Source organism: Protobothrops mucrosquamatus, unplaced genomic scaffold (genome assembly GCF_001527695.2).
Source record: "Protobothrops mucrosquamatus isolate PMUCROS unplaced genomic scaffold, P.Mucros_1.0 scaffold_287, whole genome shotgun sequence".
Classification (NCBI taxonomy): Eukaryota; Metazoa; Chordata; class Lepidosauria; order Squamata; family Viperidae; genus Protobothrops; species Protobothrops mucrosquamatus.
This window is the reverse complement of record NW_015386363.1, coordinates 87684-106338: the sequence shown is the minus strand read 5'-3', so window position 1 is coordinate 106338 and position 18655 is coordinate 87684. Positions and strand designations below refer to the sequence as shown.

The following is an 18655-nucleotide window of genomic DNA, read 5'->3' as shown; positions in this document are numbered from 1 at the left end:
TAAAAGAAACCTAGTCAAAACAGAATTCAGATTAGGATTTTTCTTCTTTTTTCATCCTCAGATTTTCTTCTATCCATCATTTCATCTTCAATAATATTGTTTCACATAATTTGAATATGATTTAATTTAGTTTCTAGTATCATAACAAAAAAGTGTTTCTTGTAGTTTTTAGCTCCAGTTCAAAATAAAATACTGGAATAGTCCAAATATTCACAGCTATTCAAGCCCAACCATAGGCAGTGGTTGCAACTTATTTTGATTTTCATAACATCCATGGGTCTCTACCTCCTAACCAGAAGTTGTTTTGCCACAAGTCCAATCAATAAAAGCAGCTGTCAAGTTCCAAGATCCTAAAGTAAACCTTGATGTGTGTGGAGCCAGGGAAAGTATGAGGTACAATGCTGCTCAGCTGTATGAGCTACAACCCTGTAGCATTTTGTTGTAAAATAAAACATGTTTTTACTTTTTTCATTTATTTTATGTAACCAAGATATTGATATTTTAATCTAAAACATTTAATAGATGGATTTATATGTATACTAAAAAGCAATAGATATATTTGATAACACACCTTTTAAATAAATTGTTCTTTCCAGCAGTTATCCTTACTCCCTTTCTGATAAGATCATCTGATTCATCAATGTTATAGCTACAGCTCCAATCCTATGTCTGCTTTCTTAAAACTCCTATTACTACATAAAGCTGTAATCCTAAACATAAGAAAGCAAGACTAGAGATGAACACAGTGTCAATTATTTCTGAGAAAATATCTGCAAGATTGTACTCTTAGCATAATCAATGGAAGCAAAGTTAATTATGGAAGCAAACTGTATTTAATTAGATTTTTTTCTGGATATGCTGAGGATTATAGCCTTACAATGAAGTGATATCTATTCAAGAGATCATAAAATTATCTTTGAAAGAAATCTACCATAGTGCATTTTTAAGATACAGCCCAGTCTTAGACTAGTTGAATTCTAGTTAATAAAGGATTGTTTCAACATGGCGCTCTTTTCTGTTGATTTTTGGGAACAAGAACCATCATGCTTTTAAAAGGCATTTGGGAACTGTCACAGGGTCATGCCCTATATTTATAATGGCGATTAAACCACCCTAAGGTTTTATGGTTTTATTTGCTACTATTATACAGAACTTTAAAAAGAATTTTCTCATTTTGTTCTGTGCTAAAGTGAAATAATCCTTTAAAAATAGCACAAAAGGAAAGTTTTTATAAAGACAACTTCCTATTTTTTTTTAAAAAAAGAGATCACTAGGCTAGTTAACAAACTTTACCTCCAAATGACTTCATATATGGGGTGTATAACTAATTATCCATGCCATAAGTTGCACTATATTTTTCAAACCAACTTTGTCAACAAAGTAACACACATATTGAAGAAGAAAAAGGGAGACGTATTGGTGGCTTGGAACTTTAGACTAAAATATATGTAGATTCAAAACTGCATAGGGAATACAGTGAAAAGGTTTCCACTCAATGAAAAAGCAATCGAACACACTCCAACTATTCCCACACTGGGTTAAGAAGAAAAAGAAACTAAAAGTCATAATTTTCATTCTCCTGCTCGTGAGCTTACATGATTAGCAACATGCTGCTTCTGATATTCATGGACACAAAGATGCTACATAAATTGTAGAATTTTCTTAAAGAAATTTATTATACTGCAAGATGTTTATTAGAAATGTCTTGGCTTCATTCAAAGAACACACTACTATTCACAATATCAGATGACACTTTAAGAAGCAAATTTAATTAGCAGAAATAAACAACTGTATAAAGTCATCACTGACCCCCAACTATATATTTATCACCTTCAGTGGTCTTATTTTACACATTAAGAAATCAGGCAGACTCCTCCTCATATTTCAGATTCATGTTTTCATGCCTAAATTCATAACTATCTGGCATTTTGAAAAGCATCAGATGTTTCACAATCTTACTAAATGCCTAAGACTTCGTATGAGAGCCTTTTATGAATAATTTCTATGCAATATGCTTTCCCTGGTTATCAAGTCCTTGCTCATTAAGGTGATTTACCTTAATGTAATTTAGTAGACTCCTCTACACAAATCCAAAATATATAAGGTTTCATAACTGTGATGAGAATCTGCCTTTAGATTACTTCAACAAGGCATTCAGTCCACAATGATATCACTAAGTTCTCTTTTTCTGCTTCTGAATCAAGATTAAGGTCCTTAACGCAAACAGTATCACAGCTCCATATTTGTTTCAGTGCATCCATGTGAGAAAGAGGAAATCGTAATCCATGTGCCTTCTTAAAGAAGAAAAATGCTTGTTAAAAAAATCAAGTAAAATTAAACGTTACATATAAATTTACAGAACATATCAATATGTGCTCTGACCTAATAGTAACTCTATACACAATAGTTAGTATAACTAGTGTTTCAGTTGGCTAAGGCTCATGCTGGTTATAATTATTGTAGGAACCCAAGTGTCATGTATCAAGATGTCCCACAAAATTTATAAAACTATAGTGGAAGAGAACTATATGATATATGTGTTGTCCATACAAAGTACATTAACCCACAATTTTCTAAGTAACAGTTTGAAGACACTGGAATCACAAACTGCATTAAACCATAAATCAAGTTACAAAGACTACATCCATATAACATATCAAATCAAAATCAAACTACATTATGTTTAGGATACAGTATGCAATCATAGATCTAATTCTAGAAACTATTCCAAATGAGAAGAAAATGTGTAACATACTTGCAGAATGGTAAGACAAAATGATATAATAGAATGTTTATGAGAATTTTTTTTCCTGGAGTTTGGAGGGTTTTTTTTGTTTTGTTTTGTTTTTGGGGTTTTAACAACCAGTTGAAGAGAAACTAAATTTCTTTCCCAACTGAAATTACTTACACAAACTAATAATCTTCCCAACTTTATTCTTATAGTTTCATTTATTACATGTTTGCTCCTTATGCCAAAGAAGATTGGGTGGCATGTAGTGTTTTCCCATTTCAATTAAGAAAAAAATTAGCATCCAAAGATATGACTTACCAAGACTTCTGAGAATATTTCATTTGTGATCAGGAATTTGACAATAAAGTTTTCCAATCAAATGAAAACTGCTATAGTATGTAAGCTAACCAGCATACATTGATATACACATGTACATCAATGTATATACAAAACCATACTCCTAAATATTTGAGCCTGAAATAAGAGTTATTATTTCTATGCTCATCCTCTAAAAACGAAAGGGAACTTTCATATCCAATCAATTAATGAGACACCATCTTGTGTGCTTTTTTTGGTCATGGCACTCACCCTCTGGTACCTCCTGAGATTAGATTGGTCCCAAGTTTGCTGGCCTTCCAAAAGCATTGAAAACTTGGTTGTTTGACCAGGCATAGGAGTCAGACCTTAACGAGGCCAGGGTGATTTGTCATTGCTTTGTGACTGCCATCTCTTTTTTAATCTTTGATTATACATAGTGCTTTATAGTTATTTTTATTCTTCCAATTATAAATTTTCTTTGTCTCCCAAAGCCACTCTGGCAAGAGGGGTAGCCAAATAAATCAAAATATATAAATAAAGTAAGTATTGTTCCTGAGATCATGTATTCACACATAACATAAAGAAGGTGCATATATGGACTACATTTATCTACAAAAAGGGCTGAAGAGGAATCCAAGCAATTTGAAAAATGAAGGAAAATGAACTATATGAAATTTGTAGAAAGACACATGTAGTTAGTCCTCGACTTACAACCCATTCATTTAGCGATTGTTCAAAGTTACAATGGCATAGATAAAAGTGACTTATAGCTGAACATCACACTTACAACCATCATAGCATCCTCACGGTCCCATGATCAAAATTCAGGTGCTTGGTAATGGGCGTGTATTTATGACAGCTGCAGTATCCCGGGGTCACACGATCACCATTTGCAACCTTACCAGCCATCTACTGACAAGCAGATGTCAATGGGGGAAGCTGGATTCATTTGATAATTGCATTCACTTAACAATTGTAGTGATTTGCTTAACAACCATGGAATAAAAGGGTCATAAAATTGGGCATGACTCACTTAATAAGCATTTTGCTTAGCAACAAAAATTCTGATCTGAATTGTGGTTATAAGTCGAGGACTATCTGTACTCCTGACAACTGCAGAGAAAATATAGGCAACAATGCCATTTGAGAAGAGATATTTAGGATTTAAAAATAATAAAAAATGGACTGTAGCGCTATTAGATCTGCTAAACAGAAATAAAACCAACCTCTGCTATTTCTTCTTCATTCATATTCTCATCTCCCATCATATGGATCTCCCTTTTATTCTTTAAGCAGTGATAAACAAAAACCATTTCTCTGACTGAATCGTTCTGAAAAATCATAAAAAATATGTTTTTATACATTAGCCAGCTAGTATACAATGTAAAAGCATTTTCATACAATCATTTCTTCTCTTCGTGGCTGGGTGAATAACTAACTTTCATTTATTATTTGTGGTGATTCTTAATTATATTCAGTATTATTATTTTTTTACAAATTTAATGAGATTTCTGATCTTATCTCAATTCATATTTCAACTTTACACTGTATAGCCTTTTAATCTTCTTAAATGCTAGCATTTTCTATTTATGGAACAGAGCCACAGTATTACTATAATACAATTACACAGCTCAATTAGATGATCTTGGACACAACTATGCACGCGAAGAACAGCATTCTGACCATAGAGATGGCCTCATGGAAAAACATGTTTCCTGCCGCCCTCCTCCTCTGTACTCACCAGAAGATCTTGTTCTAATTCTGTTGTAATTATTGTGTAGTCTTTAAACCTTAGCCTGATTGTGCTATCTACTTTTGGTAGAGTTCCACCTAAAAAAAAAAAAAAAGCATCCACATTATTTGGAAGAGAAACGCTATTAGCCAACATTAACTACTTGTCACACTCAAACTAAGAAAAGCAGCTGCAACTACCACAAATACCGATAATGGCTTCTTCAGGTGGTCTACCTGGATGAGTAGTGGAGACTCAAGAGGCTGCTAATGCAATCTTCCACAAATCTCCTTAATAAATATAAATTGAAGCATGGATTTTTTTTAATGTAGTAACTGTGTTTTCTCTTTAAGTATGAATTCTTGCAAGCTACTTCCATGTGGTTGGTTTTTAAATATTTTATAATTATGATCACAATAAAAGTTGTCCCCTTATTTTTTGAAAATATATCCATAGGGAATTTAAATGTCACCTGGAGTGAGAAAATCAAAATCAGTTGCAATAAACGGAGGTAATCTGCTCGTAATAAAATCTTTTTTCATACAGGATGATCTCAGTTTCCTCCCATTTTTCAAATGGCCTTCAAGGCGTTTCAGGAAGCTACTTAACTGCTTAGATGAATCAGATAAATCCAGATTCTAAACAAAAAGACAAGAATAACTTGCTAAAAACATGAAATGAGAACTTAATTACTACAGAGGCCATTCATGGAATGATAAAGGAGACTTGTGAATGCTTTATATTATTAACTGTTGTAGAACAAGAATCAGTTACATACATCCAAGAACACATTTTTTTTAAAAAAATGAAAATGTACATTTCATATTCAGTTTTAGATTATTTATTTTTAAGTTTTAAATTTGTGTAAGAAATATATTTGGAACATTAATTGTTCTATGATCCTACCATAAGCTGACAAAGCAGCATGAAAAATATCCCATTAGAAATATGAAGGACTCATTAACACTGCTTTCACATAAAGGCATTTAAAAATAAAAACATTTTAAAGATCTTTTGCTAAGAGTCAAAGCTCACAGTTCTGACAAAAGTAGCATCATGGAACTCTTAGTGGTGATTAAAAGGAATTACTTTACAATTGACACGGTGGCTACAAAATTTGCTTCTAGAAGCAGACAAACAAATTATTTTTCCTTTAGCCTCGCAGCTTTACCATTAACAATTGCCTTGGAATGTTCTTTCGAAACTCAGCATCTTCTTTTGCTATATCTAAAAGAAGTCCAGGAACCATGTCCAGTAAGTAATCTCTCCAAGAGCTGGCATGCACAAAACAAATTAAAGTTATTAAGAACAAATAAGATATTAACAATCTACAGAAATGTTCCTTATTGAAGATAAAATGTACATAAAACATAGTGGCCAAAATAGCAAAACTCAGAACTTCATACCAGACATTCAGATTTTCACAGAAGTCCCATTGACATCAGAATGAACTCAGTTTTACCAGTGTGCTTGGACTGTATCAGATAGTATGTTTTGGAGAAAGGATGATACCGAACCTATGGCTCCCAGCACTGTCTAGATCCACCTCTACCTTGTACTCAAGGTCTTGAGCCCCTTCATGTCATTTAGATTCCTGATTTTAGTTTTCCATGAAATGAGTGCTTTGTGCATGTCCAACTCCCTGCCACTATTTTATGACACCTTTCATGGCAGTTTCTCAGATTCAAAGTATTGTAAATGGTTCTAAAATGTTAAAACATCCTTGCGGTTTTCTTAAAAACTTGGTTGTCTCCTTCCATAAGAGGCAGACTGCAGAACTTTCTATTAATTTGCAATTTCAAAGAGACCTTTAAGGGGACCCCAAATAGAAAGTGGTGAAGTGCTCAAATCCCAGTAAAAAATTAATTTTGCAATGTACATAAACAAGAAAAGCAAGGAAAGGCCCAAGAAAAAAAACCGAGTTAATAAATGTTCTAAAGTGTTCTTGCCTATACTACATGTCTGATGTCTCCTCATAGATTTTCTGAAATATTCAATCTGAGGGACTATGAAGTCCATTTCAAAAGTTACTTCATCAATAATTTGGAGGTACTGTAATCTTATTGAAACATCCAATCATTTTTCAGGTTCCATTTCTTCAGTGACCCTGGGACACTAACTTCTAGGATACACTGATGCTCAGCTAAATCCATTCTTCCTACCACCTGTACAGTACAGTATTTCCTGTGCTGTTGGGTACTACACAAACCCAAACATAATAGAGCAATCTCTGCACATAATAGCAAAACTTATCAAGTTTTGTTTTTAACCCTTTTCTGGTATGACTGCAGTATCAACTTGCCAACAACTGTTTATTTTCAGTAAAATCATCAACCAAATTATACTAGAAATATAATACAAGATGCTTACTTGTTCTGATACGTGCTAATGGTAATATGAGTAGAATGAGATATCCCAAGAGGAGTGTCAGCTTGATGAATTGTTCCTCTTGGAAAATACAACATGTCTCCTGGCTGAAAGGAAATGCAAGCATGGTAGTTATAATAGGAACTGTAAGTGCTGATGTCTAAGTTGCTATGTTTGCCTACCTACTGTCAATAACAAAACAGTGAATATATATTTTTGTCATGACATAAGCTCTCATTTCATGCAGAGCTATATTGGAATAAAAGCAGATTTCAAATTCTACATATACTACAAATTCTAACTATACTGGACATACAGAACAGATTCTTTTTCCTTTTTTACATGCTTTTTCAATTTATGTTTGAAATTAGAAAATCCTCTGAGCAGATGTGGCAGGCAAAGGAAAAAGAACAGTAATGGGATATGTTGTTACATGAGTATAAATGTATTCTGAAAACATTAAATTAAGTCTATCCTCTTTTTTATGGCTTAAGAATAAAAACAGAGATTTTGCATATGCTACCTTTAATATGAAATCATGAGTTGGAGTTCCAATTCTCTCTTCAGGTTCAGCATTGTATTCTTGAGCTAGAGGTACAGTTGGGCGGTAGAGTCGCCAGTGTTTCTCTCCTTCAAGTTGTAAGATAAACACCTACGAGTGCCATAAGTCAACACGCATCAAAACACCCTACAGTAAATTGTACCTTTACCTATTCTTTCTAAAGAATACACATTTATGGCAGCCAAATTCCATATAGACAAGTTTTAATAGACAGCAAGAATGTTTCATTTAAAGCAAAATTTGCTTGTAGACATACGCTCAGCATCCAATCATGAAGATTATCTAATTTATTACAATACAAGTTCCATATTTTTCAGTCCATAGCGTATGTGACAACTCCCCTAAAATTTCTGTTCTTGAAAATATTTGTTAGCAGAAAATTTACAGGCAAATAAGGGTCTCTTTACCTCAACATCATCATAGTGTGGAGGTAGGCCTTGAGATCCAGGAGGAGTAATGTAAACATTAGATCCAACCAATGAGCCAAAGTAACATTCCAGTTTTTCTTGTATCCTCCAGAGCAAATCCTTATTTTAATACAAAAGAAATAACTTTTAACAATGGAAAAGCAACTAACTTTTGTCATACAAATCTGTATTGATATCAGTGTTGCATTCTACTATTCCAAATATGGTAAGATCTGCATAAGACAAAAATTGTGTATTACTCAGGAGAAGTGAGCCTAACTAAAGCTCACCAATACCTGTATTAACTGAGGCAAATCAATGTTCAAACAAGCAAAAACTAAAGCAAAAATAGTAAACTTTATCTTCTTTAGCAAACTTCTATGTAGGTCATTTTCAGGATCTTGGCAATACAAAACTCTTCTGACATTTAAATGTACCCCACCAAGCCCTGGTCAATCTAACTCCATTTGGCTTGAAAGCAAGTGAGGAACAGCAAGTGAGAATGGTTAAAGAAAGGAAAGTCCTAATACAATTATGTTATCCTCATCGTTATGAGGCTACTAAGAAGCCTCAGCATATAGAAATATCAGCATATTTGAGGAAAACCTAAGATCTGTGTATGACAAGGTTACTGGTGAGAAAAGGTTGAGCAGCAAATAATTCCAACAAAATCAGATAATAGCTATAGATTGATGAATGCCTTTGGAATAGGGAGGAAAAATGTAACTGGCTGGGCACAATGGAGAGGATCACTCCACATCATGTTGCACGGTGGATCCCAAGGATTGAAACAATGATATCATAGCTACTTCAGCTCTACTAGAAATGAATTAAGGCTTTATACAGAGGCTATAATTTTGAACGTATATTTAAGCAATCCTAAAATTCAAATAGGTTCTCATTCATAAAAAGTATTAAGCATCCTTCATGAAGCTTCCCTGCGTTCACACAAACCCATGGCCATTTTCCCTCAGTCTTCCTGTGCTCACAGCCACCTGTGGCCTCTCTGCACTTGTTGCAGCACTCTGATCTCCTTCCCCCTACCTCCCTGGACTTGCACGGGCCCATGGTCTCTTTCCCCTTGCCATGACTCCTGTGTTGGGTCTCCTCCCAAGGACTCTCCCACCACCCATGGCACCCTCATGCTCCTTCCCTAAGATTCCTGCTGCTTAACAATCCATGTGTCTTGGGGTTATGTTGGCAACTAGAACTGCTGGGATTGTTGTCATTACATGATAAATTCATGTAATGTTGCACTTTACATTACTTATTAACAGCTATCCGGGTTCCCTTTGATATCATAACCCAAGGACTACCTGTAATGTGAAATGATAGTCTCAGCAATACATATAAACAGTAACTATGTAGCAGCCCAAAGTTACCTTGAGGTAAGATGGTGGCCTATAAATTGTATAAATAAATAAACAAACAAATAAATAAATGTATTTAAAACTAAAAAATACAAAACAGAAAAACTAAAAACTAAAAAATAGAAAAACTAAAAAATACAAAACAGAAAAAAATATAAAACAGAAAAAAATACAAAACAGAAAAAATACAAAATACAAAACAGAAAAAGTAAAAACTAATGATAAATAGAAAAATTAAGTAATCTGGGGGGGAGGGTGTTTCAGTTTAAAAATATTAACCTGAAGCACAAAGAGCGGGCATACACCATGCGATGGTTTTCTTCCTAAATTCATTACTTCTGAGTCAAAGTTGAGAAGTGCAAAAGCAGCCACAAAATGCAAACAATTGTTCTTTATTTACCTTGAATCTCTGTGGCTGGTGAAATTGTATTGTAGCCTTTTTCTGATCAAAATGTTTCTTCAGTTGTGCATAAGTTACTTTTCCATCTTTATTAAAAATACGTTTTTTGCCATTCATACATCTACATATATTGATGTCTTTTCCATAGTACAAACCTAGTTTGACTAGGTCTTTCAAGTCAGTTAACTGAAAGAGAGACTGATAATATGAGGCCACGGAGGAGTCATCTCTCTGAAGCAACAGTGGCTTCTGTTCCCAATATTCTCTAAAAAATTCATCCTCTTTGATGGGAGCAATCAAACTCTCAAATAAGCTCTCTGGACTGTCATATTTCCAAAGCAAAGGACCAATTGCTTCTGTTTTTGCTTGCTTGCTTGGCAAATCTGGTTCCTTCTCTATTCTAGCTCGTCTTCCTCCTTTCTTGGGCATGATGCTATACAAGAAAAAAAGAAATAAACACCTGATTTTATGCATATTTCAACAAAATACGTCCAACAAGTACATCCAAATTTAATTTCCCATGTAGATAGGATGACATAGCATGATGTACTGAAACCAGTGGATTTTATTTCTGTGCAAAGTTGCTTAGGATCAGGAAGCATGGCCGGCACTACTAGATTCAATTTCAAGCAGTTAGGTTCTGTTCAACTTTTTTTTGGCTTTATATCTTGTTGTTCTTTTAATGTAACTACCAAAGAGGCTTATAACATTTAAACCCTAATTATAAAATTTAGAACATAGTATCAACATCTGTAAAACCAGTTAGTCCCCCCCCAAGAAATCTTAAGTTTTATTCACATAGGATCACTCACACCAATTCACTTATCACCAGAAATCCCAATATTGCAAATTTGAGAACCCCGCAACTAATCTAAACGTATGTCATCATCCAAGGTATTAACAGAGGTGATGACAGGTCGCTGTATGAAACCTACTTCTTTGGAAAGATTCTCCACAGAGAAAAAAAGCTTGCAGAAAAATATGTATTAATTTTTATCACCATCATTATCATTATTACACTGCTCCTATCACTAAAGGAAGTGTATAGGAACATTTTTTTAAAAATGCAGAAAACATCACAAAATACAATCACAGAGAACAAATGCTTTCAAGCATAAAAGCACATAAAAGAAGAAACAGGGCAGTAACATAAAGCTTCAAAAGCCCACATGAGTAAAATTGTTTTGAGAGCTTTGAGAAAGTGTCAGGGACACCTCCCAACCCTTTAGCTAGCACAAAGGCCTGCTTTTGTGCCCACAGTTCCCTCACTTACCCAGTGGATAGGACCTTCAACAGGTTCTCTCAAGATTACCTAAAGGGTTGGCAAAATCATTCTGGGAGAAATGGTCCTTGACACAGCACAAAGCCATGTTATAAAGGGCTTTATAAGTAATAACCAGTATTTTTCATTTGGCCTACAAGTCTACCTATACAGAAATCAAAGAACTGGAATGTGTGTATGTAGTCAGTCCTTTTCAGGCTTCTAACAAGGGGATAAAACAGCAGAACCCCTCTGTTTAATCTCAGGAGGACGGCAGAATACATCAACATAACTCTGTATTAAGAGTATCTGGAATGGCAACCCTGGGGTGTTAACTTTAGATGGAACAATTTTTGATTGGGAGCCACCCATAGTTATAAGATGGGAGGCTATATAACTATTTTACATAAATAAATGATTTTTCCCCTTATTGCAAGGTCTAGAAAATAACAAAGAAATATAAACTCGGTGATTGTTCATTATTTACAAGTTCCCTGTATTTGTCAGTTTCAACCATCTTCTTACAAATCCCTCTGAAAAATATGTGGTTCCCAACAGCTATACAGCTTCTATAGTCCCAGTATACAGGCCCTTATTAGTTGCATAATCATGGCAGAGGCTGTATCTTTCCCCCTGGGCTTTTGCTGCCCTCTTTTCCAATCTGTTTATTTCACAGTAGAAGATGCCATATGGAATGCAGGATGAGGACTCCAGATGGCTGATGATATACTGAAGGGATCCAGAAAACCAGAAAACCAATTATGGCACTTGTACAGATCAGAAAATCACTATTTGCCAATAAATCACAGATGTAACAGAAACAGAGCAGTTTGGCAATTGGGATCAAATTCCAGTGTTGCTTTATGATGGTTCAAGAAGTGGCTATGGCTTTAATCCAGTAGTAAAGTAAGACAGACTCACTACAGCTACATCCAGTCTACATAAAACTAAGTGTTGTTTTCATTGATACTTAAATCCAGTCTCTTCTCCATGAGTTTGTGACAAGCATGCTGTCTTGATTGAAAGTTGAACAAGTTCGTTCATCAGAAAAGAAAGTATACACACACAAACCCCTTTATGGGATTAAGAAAAAAAAATGTTGATACCATTTCAAAATAGCATATAGGTCAGGCAAGATGATCAATGGGGGGGGGGAAGAGAGAGGGGAAAGTGGCTGTTTACCTATGGCTTTCTCCTTTTTTCCCCCTGCTTGTTGATCATCTTGCCTGATCTGCATGCTATTTTGAAATGGTATTAAACATTTTTTTTCCTTATCCCCATAAAAGGGTGCGGTGGTGGCTGAGGGTGTACAGTATATACTTTCTGTTCCATTTTCAATCAAGACAGCATGCTTGTCACAAATTCATGGAGAAGAGACTGGATTTGAGTATTAACGGAAAAAAAAACACCTAGGCTTATTCTTGTACCATAATCATAGCAATGGTGTTGCTTTTAATGGAAATCTACACCCAAAAGACGGGGGGAGGTGGATAGTACAGTCTGGAAGATCCTTACTGGGAGCAACACGTCCTCATATCCTAGGCTCCAATACTCCTAAGGCAGTGGTTCTCAACCTGTGGGTCAGGACCCCATTTGGGGTCGATCGACCATTTCATGGGGGTCGCCAAGCAAGGCTGTCCGCCATTTTTTTTGTCCGCCATTTTTCCCCCTTTTCCGGCGGGTGCCTTAGCTCCCTTGGGCTGGGCCAGCTGGTGGTCGGCCTGCTCCGTCTCTGCCGCTTGCCAGCTACGCCTCGGCCGGCGCAGGGGGCGGAACCACGCATGCGCGGCGCTCCCGGGCAGGGAAAGTCCTCGACTTACGACCGGTTGGGTAGTCCTCGACTTACGACCGGTTTAGTCCTCGACTTACGACCGGTTGGGGGTCGCAGCAGTTAAAAGGTTGAGAACCACTGGTCTGGAAGATCCTTACTGGGAGCAACACGTCCTCATACCCTAGGCTCCAATACTCCTAAGGTCTGCAAAAGGGCCAAACCCCCAGAGCAGACTTCATTCTGCACAGGTCCCTTTCGCTCCTCTTCCTCCGAATCAGCAAAAGGTATGTTTGCCTTCCTACAATGTGTACCGACGTTTACCAGGAAGAACAGATTTCCATGTCGGCTGGCAGGCCGCTTCCCGTCCCCAATTTGGATGGCAAGCTTCGTTAGCTTCAAAAGCACGGGCGTTCCGGGAAGCTCCAAACATGCCCATTTCAAGAGCCAGGCTTGAACTGGTAAAGGAGCGCGGAAGGCCCTTGCAGAAAACATCGCTCGATCCGACAGCAAGGTCTGGCAGCATTTGCCGGGGGAAAGGACAGAAGGGACTAGACCAGGGGTAGGCAACCTCGGCTCTTTTATGACTCATGGACTTCAACTCCCAGAATTCCTGAGCCAGCCATGCTGGCTCAGGAATTCTGGGAGTTGAAGTCCACGAGTCATAAAAGAGCCGAGGTTGCCTACCCCTGGACTAGACCCACACAAGCGGCAATGGGCGAAGAAGCGCCAAGCCTCCCTTTTCGGGAAGCGGGCCAAAATAGCAGCTCCCGCGTCTGGTCCCTTCACGCGCACTTCGTACCGACCTGACCTGCTTAGCATTCGGCTCTGGAAGGGCGCCGGCAAAGCCACGTGGCCTGCAGCGCTACCAAAGGCCGCTGCTCGGAAGGAAGAGGCGTGGACGCGCCCTCCCCGTACTTGAACCGGACTTGTTGCTTTCACCCGCCTATCAAATAGACCAGGCGGGGCAATAGCTTTCCTGACAAATGATGGGAGAGCGACGCCTTCGCGGTTCTTCTGTGGCACCGAGAGCTTAGTCGCCTTCAGAAGTGCAACGGCTTGAATGTCTTGTTGTCTTGCGCCACGCCCTCTTTGGCTTAGAGCAGGGTTCCTCAACCTTGGCAACTTTAAGACTTGTGGACTTCAACTCCCAGAATTCCTCAGCCAGCTTTGCTGGCTGAGGAATTCTGGGAGTTGAAGTCCACAAGTCTTAAAGTTGTCAAGGTTGAGGAACCCTGGCTTAGAGAACCTGCCCGGGTGGAATTTCTGCCTTTTAAAACCCGAAGTAGACCTGTCCTTCGCTCTTCTGGTCTTGGTCAGTATTGGATGGAACCACCAGCTTGCCAGTAGTGGAAAAATATCCCGGAAAAAAACAGTGGCAATTCATTTTTCCGTGGTTGGCTGGGGGAAAAAAAGATCTCTCTCTTCAAGAAGATACTCAGATTTAGGATGAAATCCCCCCCCGAGACTTTATTTTTTAGCCCTTTTTGCAAAGGGTTTTTGGGTTGCCAGGTGTCCACTATTTGAGTGGACAGTCCGCTTTTTTCACATTATGTTCACTATTTTTTTTTCACAAAATAGTGGACATTTTCACAAAATAGTGGACATTTTTTTTATTCAAAAGCTTTATGATGAATGGTACATAATCTAAAGCTGTACAGTCTACTTTTTTTACTACTTAACCCCCCCCCCCCCNTCACTACAGCTACATCCAGTCTACATAAAACTAAGTGTTGTTTTCATTGATACTTAAATCCAGTCTCTTCTCCATGAGTTTGTGACAAGCATGCTGTCTTGATTGAAAGTTGAACAAGTTCGTTCATCAGAAAAGAAAGTATACACACACAAACCCCTTTATGGGATTAAGAAAAAAAAATGTTGATACCATTTCAAAAGAGCATATAGGTCAGGCAAGATGATCAATAAGGGGGGGGGGAAGAGAGAGGGGAAAGTGGCTGTTTACCTATGGCTTTCTCCTTTTTTCCCCCTGCTTGTTGATCATCTTGCCTGATCTGCATGCTATTTTGAAATGGTATTAAACATTTTTTTTTCTTATCCCCATAAAAGGGTGCGGTGGTGGCTGAGGGTGTACAGTATATACTTTCTGTTCCATTTTCAATCAAGACAGCATGCTTGTCACAAATTCATGGAGAAGAGACTGGATTTGAGTATTAACGGAAAAAAAAACACCTAGGCTTATTCTTGTACCATAATCACAGCAATGGTGTTGCTTTTAATAGAAATCTACACCCAAAAGACGGGGGGAGGTGGATACTACAGTCTGGAAGATCCTTAGTGGGAGCAACACATCCTCATATCCTAGGCTCCAATACTCCTAAGGCAGTGGTTCTCAACCTGTGGGTCGGGACCCCATTTGGGGTCGATCGACCATTTCATGGGGGTCGCCAAGCAAGGCTGTCCGCCATTTTTTTTGTCCGCCATTTTTTCCCCCTTTTCCGGCGGGTTCGTTAGCTCCCTTGGGCTGGGCCAGCTGGTGGTCGGCCTGCTCCGTCTCTGCCGCTTGCCAGCTACGCCTCAGCCGGCGCAGGGGGCGGAACCACGCATGCGCGGCGCTCCCGGGCAGGGAAAGTCCTCGACTTACGACCGGTTGGGTAGTCCTCGACTTACGACCGGTTTAGTCCTCGACTTACGGCCGGTTTAGTCCTCGACTTACGACCGGTTGGGGGTCGCGGCATTTAAAAGGTTGAGAACCACTGGTCTGGAAGATCCTTACTGGGAGCAACACGTCCTCATACCCTAGGCTCCAATACTCCTAAGGTCTGCAAAGGGCCAAACCCCCAGAGCAGACTTCATTCTGCACAGGTCCCTTTCGCTCCTCTTCCTCCGAATCAGCAAAAGGTATGTTTGCCTTCCTACAATGTGTACCGACGTTTACCAGGAAGAACAGATTTCCATGTCGGCTGGCAGGCCGCTTCCCGTCCCCAATTTGGATGGCAAGCTTCGTTAGCTTCAAAAGCACGGGCGTTCCGGGAAGCTCCAAACGTGCCCATTTCAAGCGCAAGGCTTGAACTGGTAAAGGAGCGCGGAAGGCCCTTGCAGAAAACATCGCTCGATCCGAAAGCAAGGTCTGGCAGCATTTGCCGGGGGAAAGGACAGAAGGGACTAGACCACGGGTAGGCAACCTCGGCTCTTTTATGACTCATGGACTTCAACTCCCAGAATTCCTGAGCCAGCATGGCTGGCTCAGGAATTCTGGGAGTTGAAGTCCATGAGTCATAAAAGAGCCGAGGTTGCCTACCCCTGGACTAGACCCACACAAGCGGCAATGGGCGAAGAAGCGCCAAGCCTCCCTTTTCGGGAAGCGGGCCAAAATAGCAGCTCCCGCGTCTGGTCCCTTCACGCGCACTTCGTACCGACCTGACCTGCTTAGCATTCGGCTCTGGAAGGGCGCCGGCAAAGCCACGTGGCCTGCAGCGCTACCAAAGGCCGCTGCTCGGAAGGAGGAGGCGTGGACGCGCCCTCCCCGTACTTGAACCGGACTTGTTGCTTTTACCCGCCTATCAAATAGACCAGGCGGGGCAATAGCTTTCCTGACAAATGATGGGAGAGCGACGCCTTCGCGGTTCTTCTGTGGCACCGAGAGCTTAGTCGCCTTCAGAAGTGCAACGGCTTGAATGTCTTGTTGTCTTGCGCCACGCCCTCTTTGGCTTAGAAGCAGGGTTCCTCAACCTTGGCAACTTTAAGACTTGTGGACTTCAACTCCCAGAATTCCTCAGCCAGCAAAGCTGGCTGAGGAATTCTGGGAGTTGAAGTCCACAAGTCTTAAAGTTGTCAAGGTTGAGGAACCCTGGCTTAGAGAACCTGCCCGGGTGGAATTTCTGCCTTTTAAAACCCGAAGTAGACCTGTCCTTCGCTCTTCTGGACTTGGTCAGTATTGGATGGAACCACCAGCTTGCCAGTAGTGGAAAAATATCCCGGAAAAAAACAATGGCAATTCATTTTTCCGTGGTTGGCTGGGGGAAAAAAAGATCTCTCTCTTCAAGAAGATACTCAGATTTAGGATGAAATGCCCCCCGCCCCGAGACTTTATTTTTTAGCCCTTTGCAAAGGGTTTTTGGGTTGCCAGGTGTCCACTATTTGAGTGGACAGTCCGCTTTTTTCACATTATGTTCACTATTTTTTTTTTCACAAAATAGTGGACATTTTCACAAAATAGTGGACATTTTTTTTATTCAAAAGCTTTATGATGAATGGTACGTAATCTAAAGCTGTACAGTCTACTTTTTTTTACTACTTAAACCCCCCCCCCCGCTTGTCCGCTATTTTTTGGAAGCAGACCTGGCAACCCTAGTTTTTTTGCAAATACATTTTTTTAAAAAAACTGATTTTAAATATATTCTCTTTTTGCCATTTGTCTGAAATGGTATGGATTTCCCTGGAGGTTGGACTAGAAGACCTCGAAGGTCTCATCCAATTCTGTTATTCTACTACATCCTAGCCAGGTTCTGTTCTCTGTCTCATCTGTATAGTCCCAGATAATGCAGAAAACTAAGATTTCAGTATCTTAAAAGCTAAGGAATTCAGTGTAGTTTAAGAGTTCACAAACTAAAATTAGCTTCTTTCTACAGCTAACCGTGGTCCTAGCCCAGAAGGATTACCAGAAGAGAGAATATAGAAATTAATGTGAAATCTAAACCATTTATTACAAGTGTTGAAAATATTAAAACTGTTAATAGTTTGATTTGCAAGATTAAAAACTGGATATTTATTAATTATTTAATCAAAATATGAAGCCACCCAACTGATAAATTACAATTCTGGGCAGCTAGTGTAGGATTAAAAAGAGAAACAAAACCAACACAAGAAAAACAGCACAAAAGAAAACAAGGGCAGCCCCAAATCAATTCAATTTCAATCCAGACTCATCCATTATTCTGGCCTAATACCAGGAGAAAAACCAGGTTTTCCAGGCCTTATGGAAGGTCAACAGGATCAAGGTCATTCAAATCTTGAATGTGCTGTTCCGTAAGGCAAGCATCACAACAGAAAAGGGACACCTGGATTTTAGTAAGTGACGCTATTTATATTATGTCTTCTTATAGAGTTTTTATGCACATTTAAAATGTGCGGATTAAAAAACACTTCCTCATCAAACACTACATAATACTCTTGATTAAAATGTAACTGCTTAATTTGCTGTGCTGTATGAATCCAGCTACTATGGTTAGTTTACGATGTAATGTTTTACTGAAGTGCAGATGATTGAGCTAATTCCAGCAAATCGTGGTTTAATTAACTGAGGTAGCATATTTTATGGATAAAGCCACAATCATTGTGCTGTTGTGATTTGTTCTGTGATTGATAGATTCATAAAATGTACACAATAGCACTCACTTTTCAACACAGGTGTAAGGCAATCTAGAACAGTGGTCCCCAATCCCCAGTCCGTGGACCAGTACCTGGCCGCGGCATACCAGCAACCGGTCTGCACAAACAAGCAAAACCCCATCCACAGGATGCTGGCAGCACTCAAAACCAGCCCCCTCCGGTCCGCAGAAAAACCTCTCTCCACGTAACCGGTCCCTGATGCCCAAAAGGTTGGGGACCTCTGATCTAGAAAACATATCAAAATCACATTAATACTGTAACACTGCCCACAACATCCGTTGTTTGCCTGCAGTATCTGGGTTTCAACGCCTATTCTATCCAAATGAAGTATGATTTGAGAACATGATAATGGGGATTAACCCAAATCCCTTCCTTTCTCCTAAGGATAAA

General features: G+C 38.9%; 1 protein-coding gene across 1 annotated transcript; it reads right to left on the bottom strand.

Annotated features, from left to right (window-relative positions):
* Positions 1 to 1657: 1657 nt before the first annotated feature.
* Positions 1658 to 13819, bottom strand: RIOX2 (ribosomal oxygenase 2). The gene is made up of 10 exons (XM_015831912.1): positions 13728 to 13819; positions 9888 to 10320; positions 8118 to 8237; positions 7672 to 7800; positions 7152 to 7255; positions 5953 to 6055; positions 5254 to 5419; positions 4791 to 4879; positions 4276 to 4380; positions 1658 to 2294 (listed from the first exon to the last, which is right to left on the bottom strand). Exons 1-10 carry the CDS (start codon positions 13736 to 13738, stop codon positions 2133 to 2135), a joined length of 1422 nt encoding a protein of 473 aa, XP_015687398.1. The 5' UTR covers positions 13739 to 13819; the 3' UTR covers positions 1658 to 2132.
* Positions 13820 to 18655: the final 4836 nt, after the last annotated feature.

Coding starts and splice junctions, on each gene's coding strand:
- RIOX2 (XM_015831912.1), bottom strand. Junction 7,256..7,671: donor CTCATGATTTCATATTAAAG/GTAGCATATGCA, acceptor ATTTCCTTTCAG/CCAGGAGACATGTTGTATTT. Junction 6,056..7,151: donor ATTAGCACGTATCAGAACAA/GTAAGCATCTTG, acceptor TGTGCATGCCAG/CTCTTGGAGAGATTACTTAC.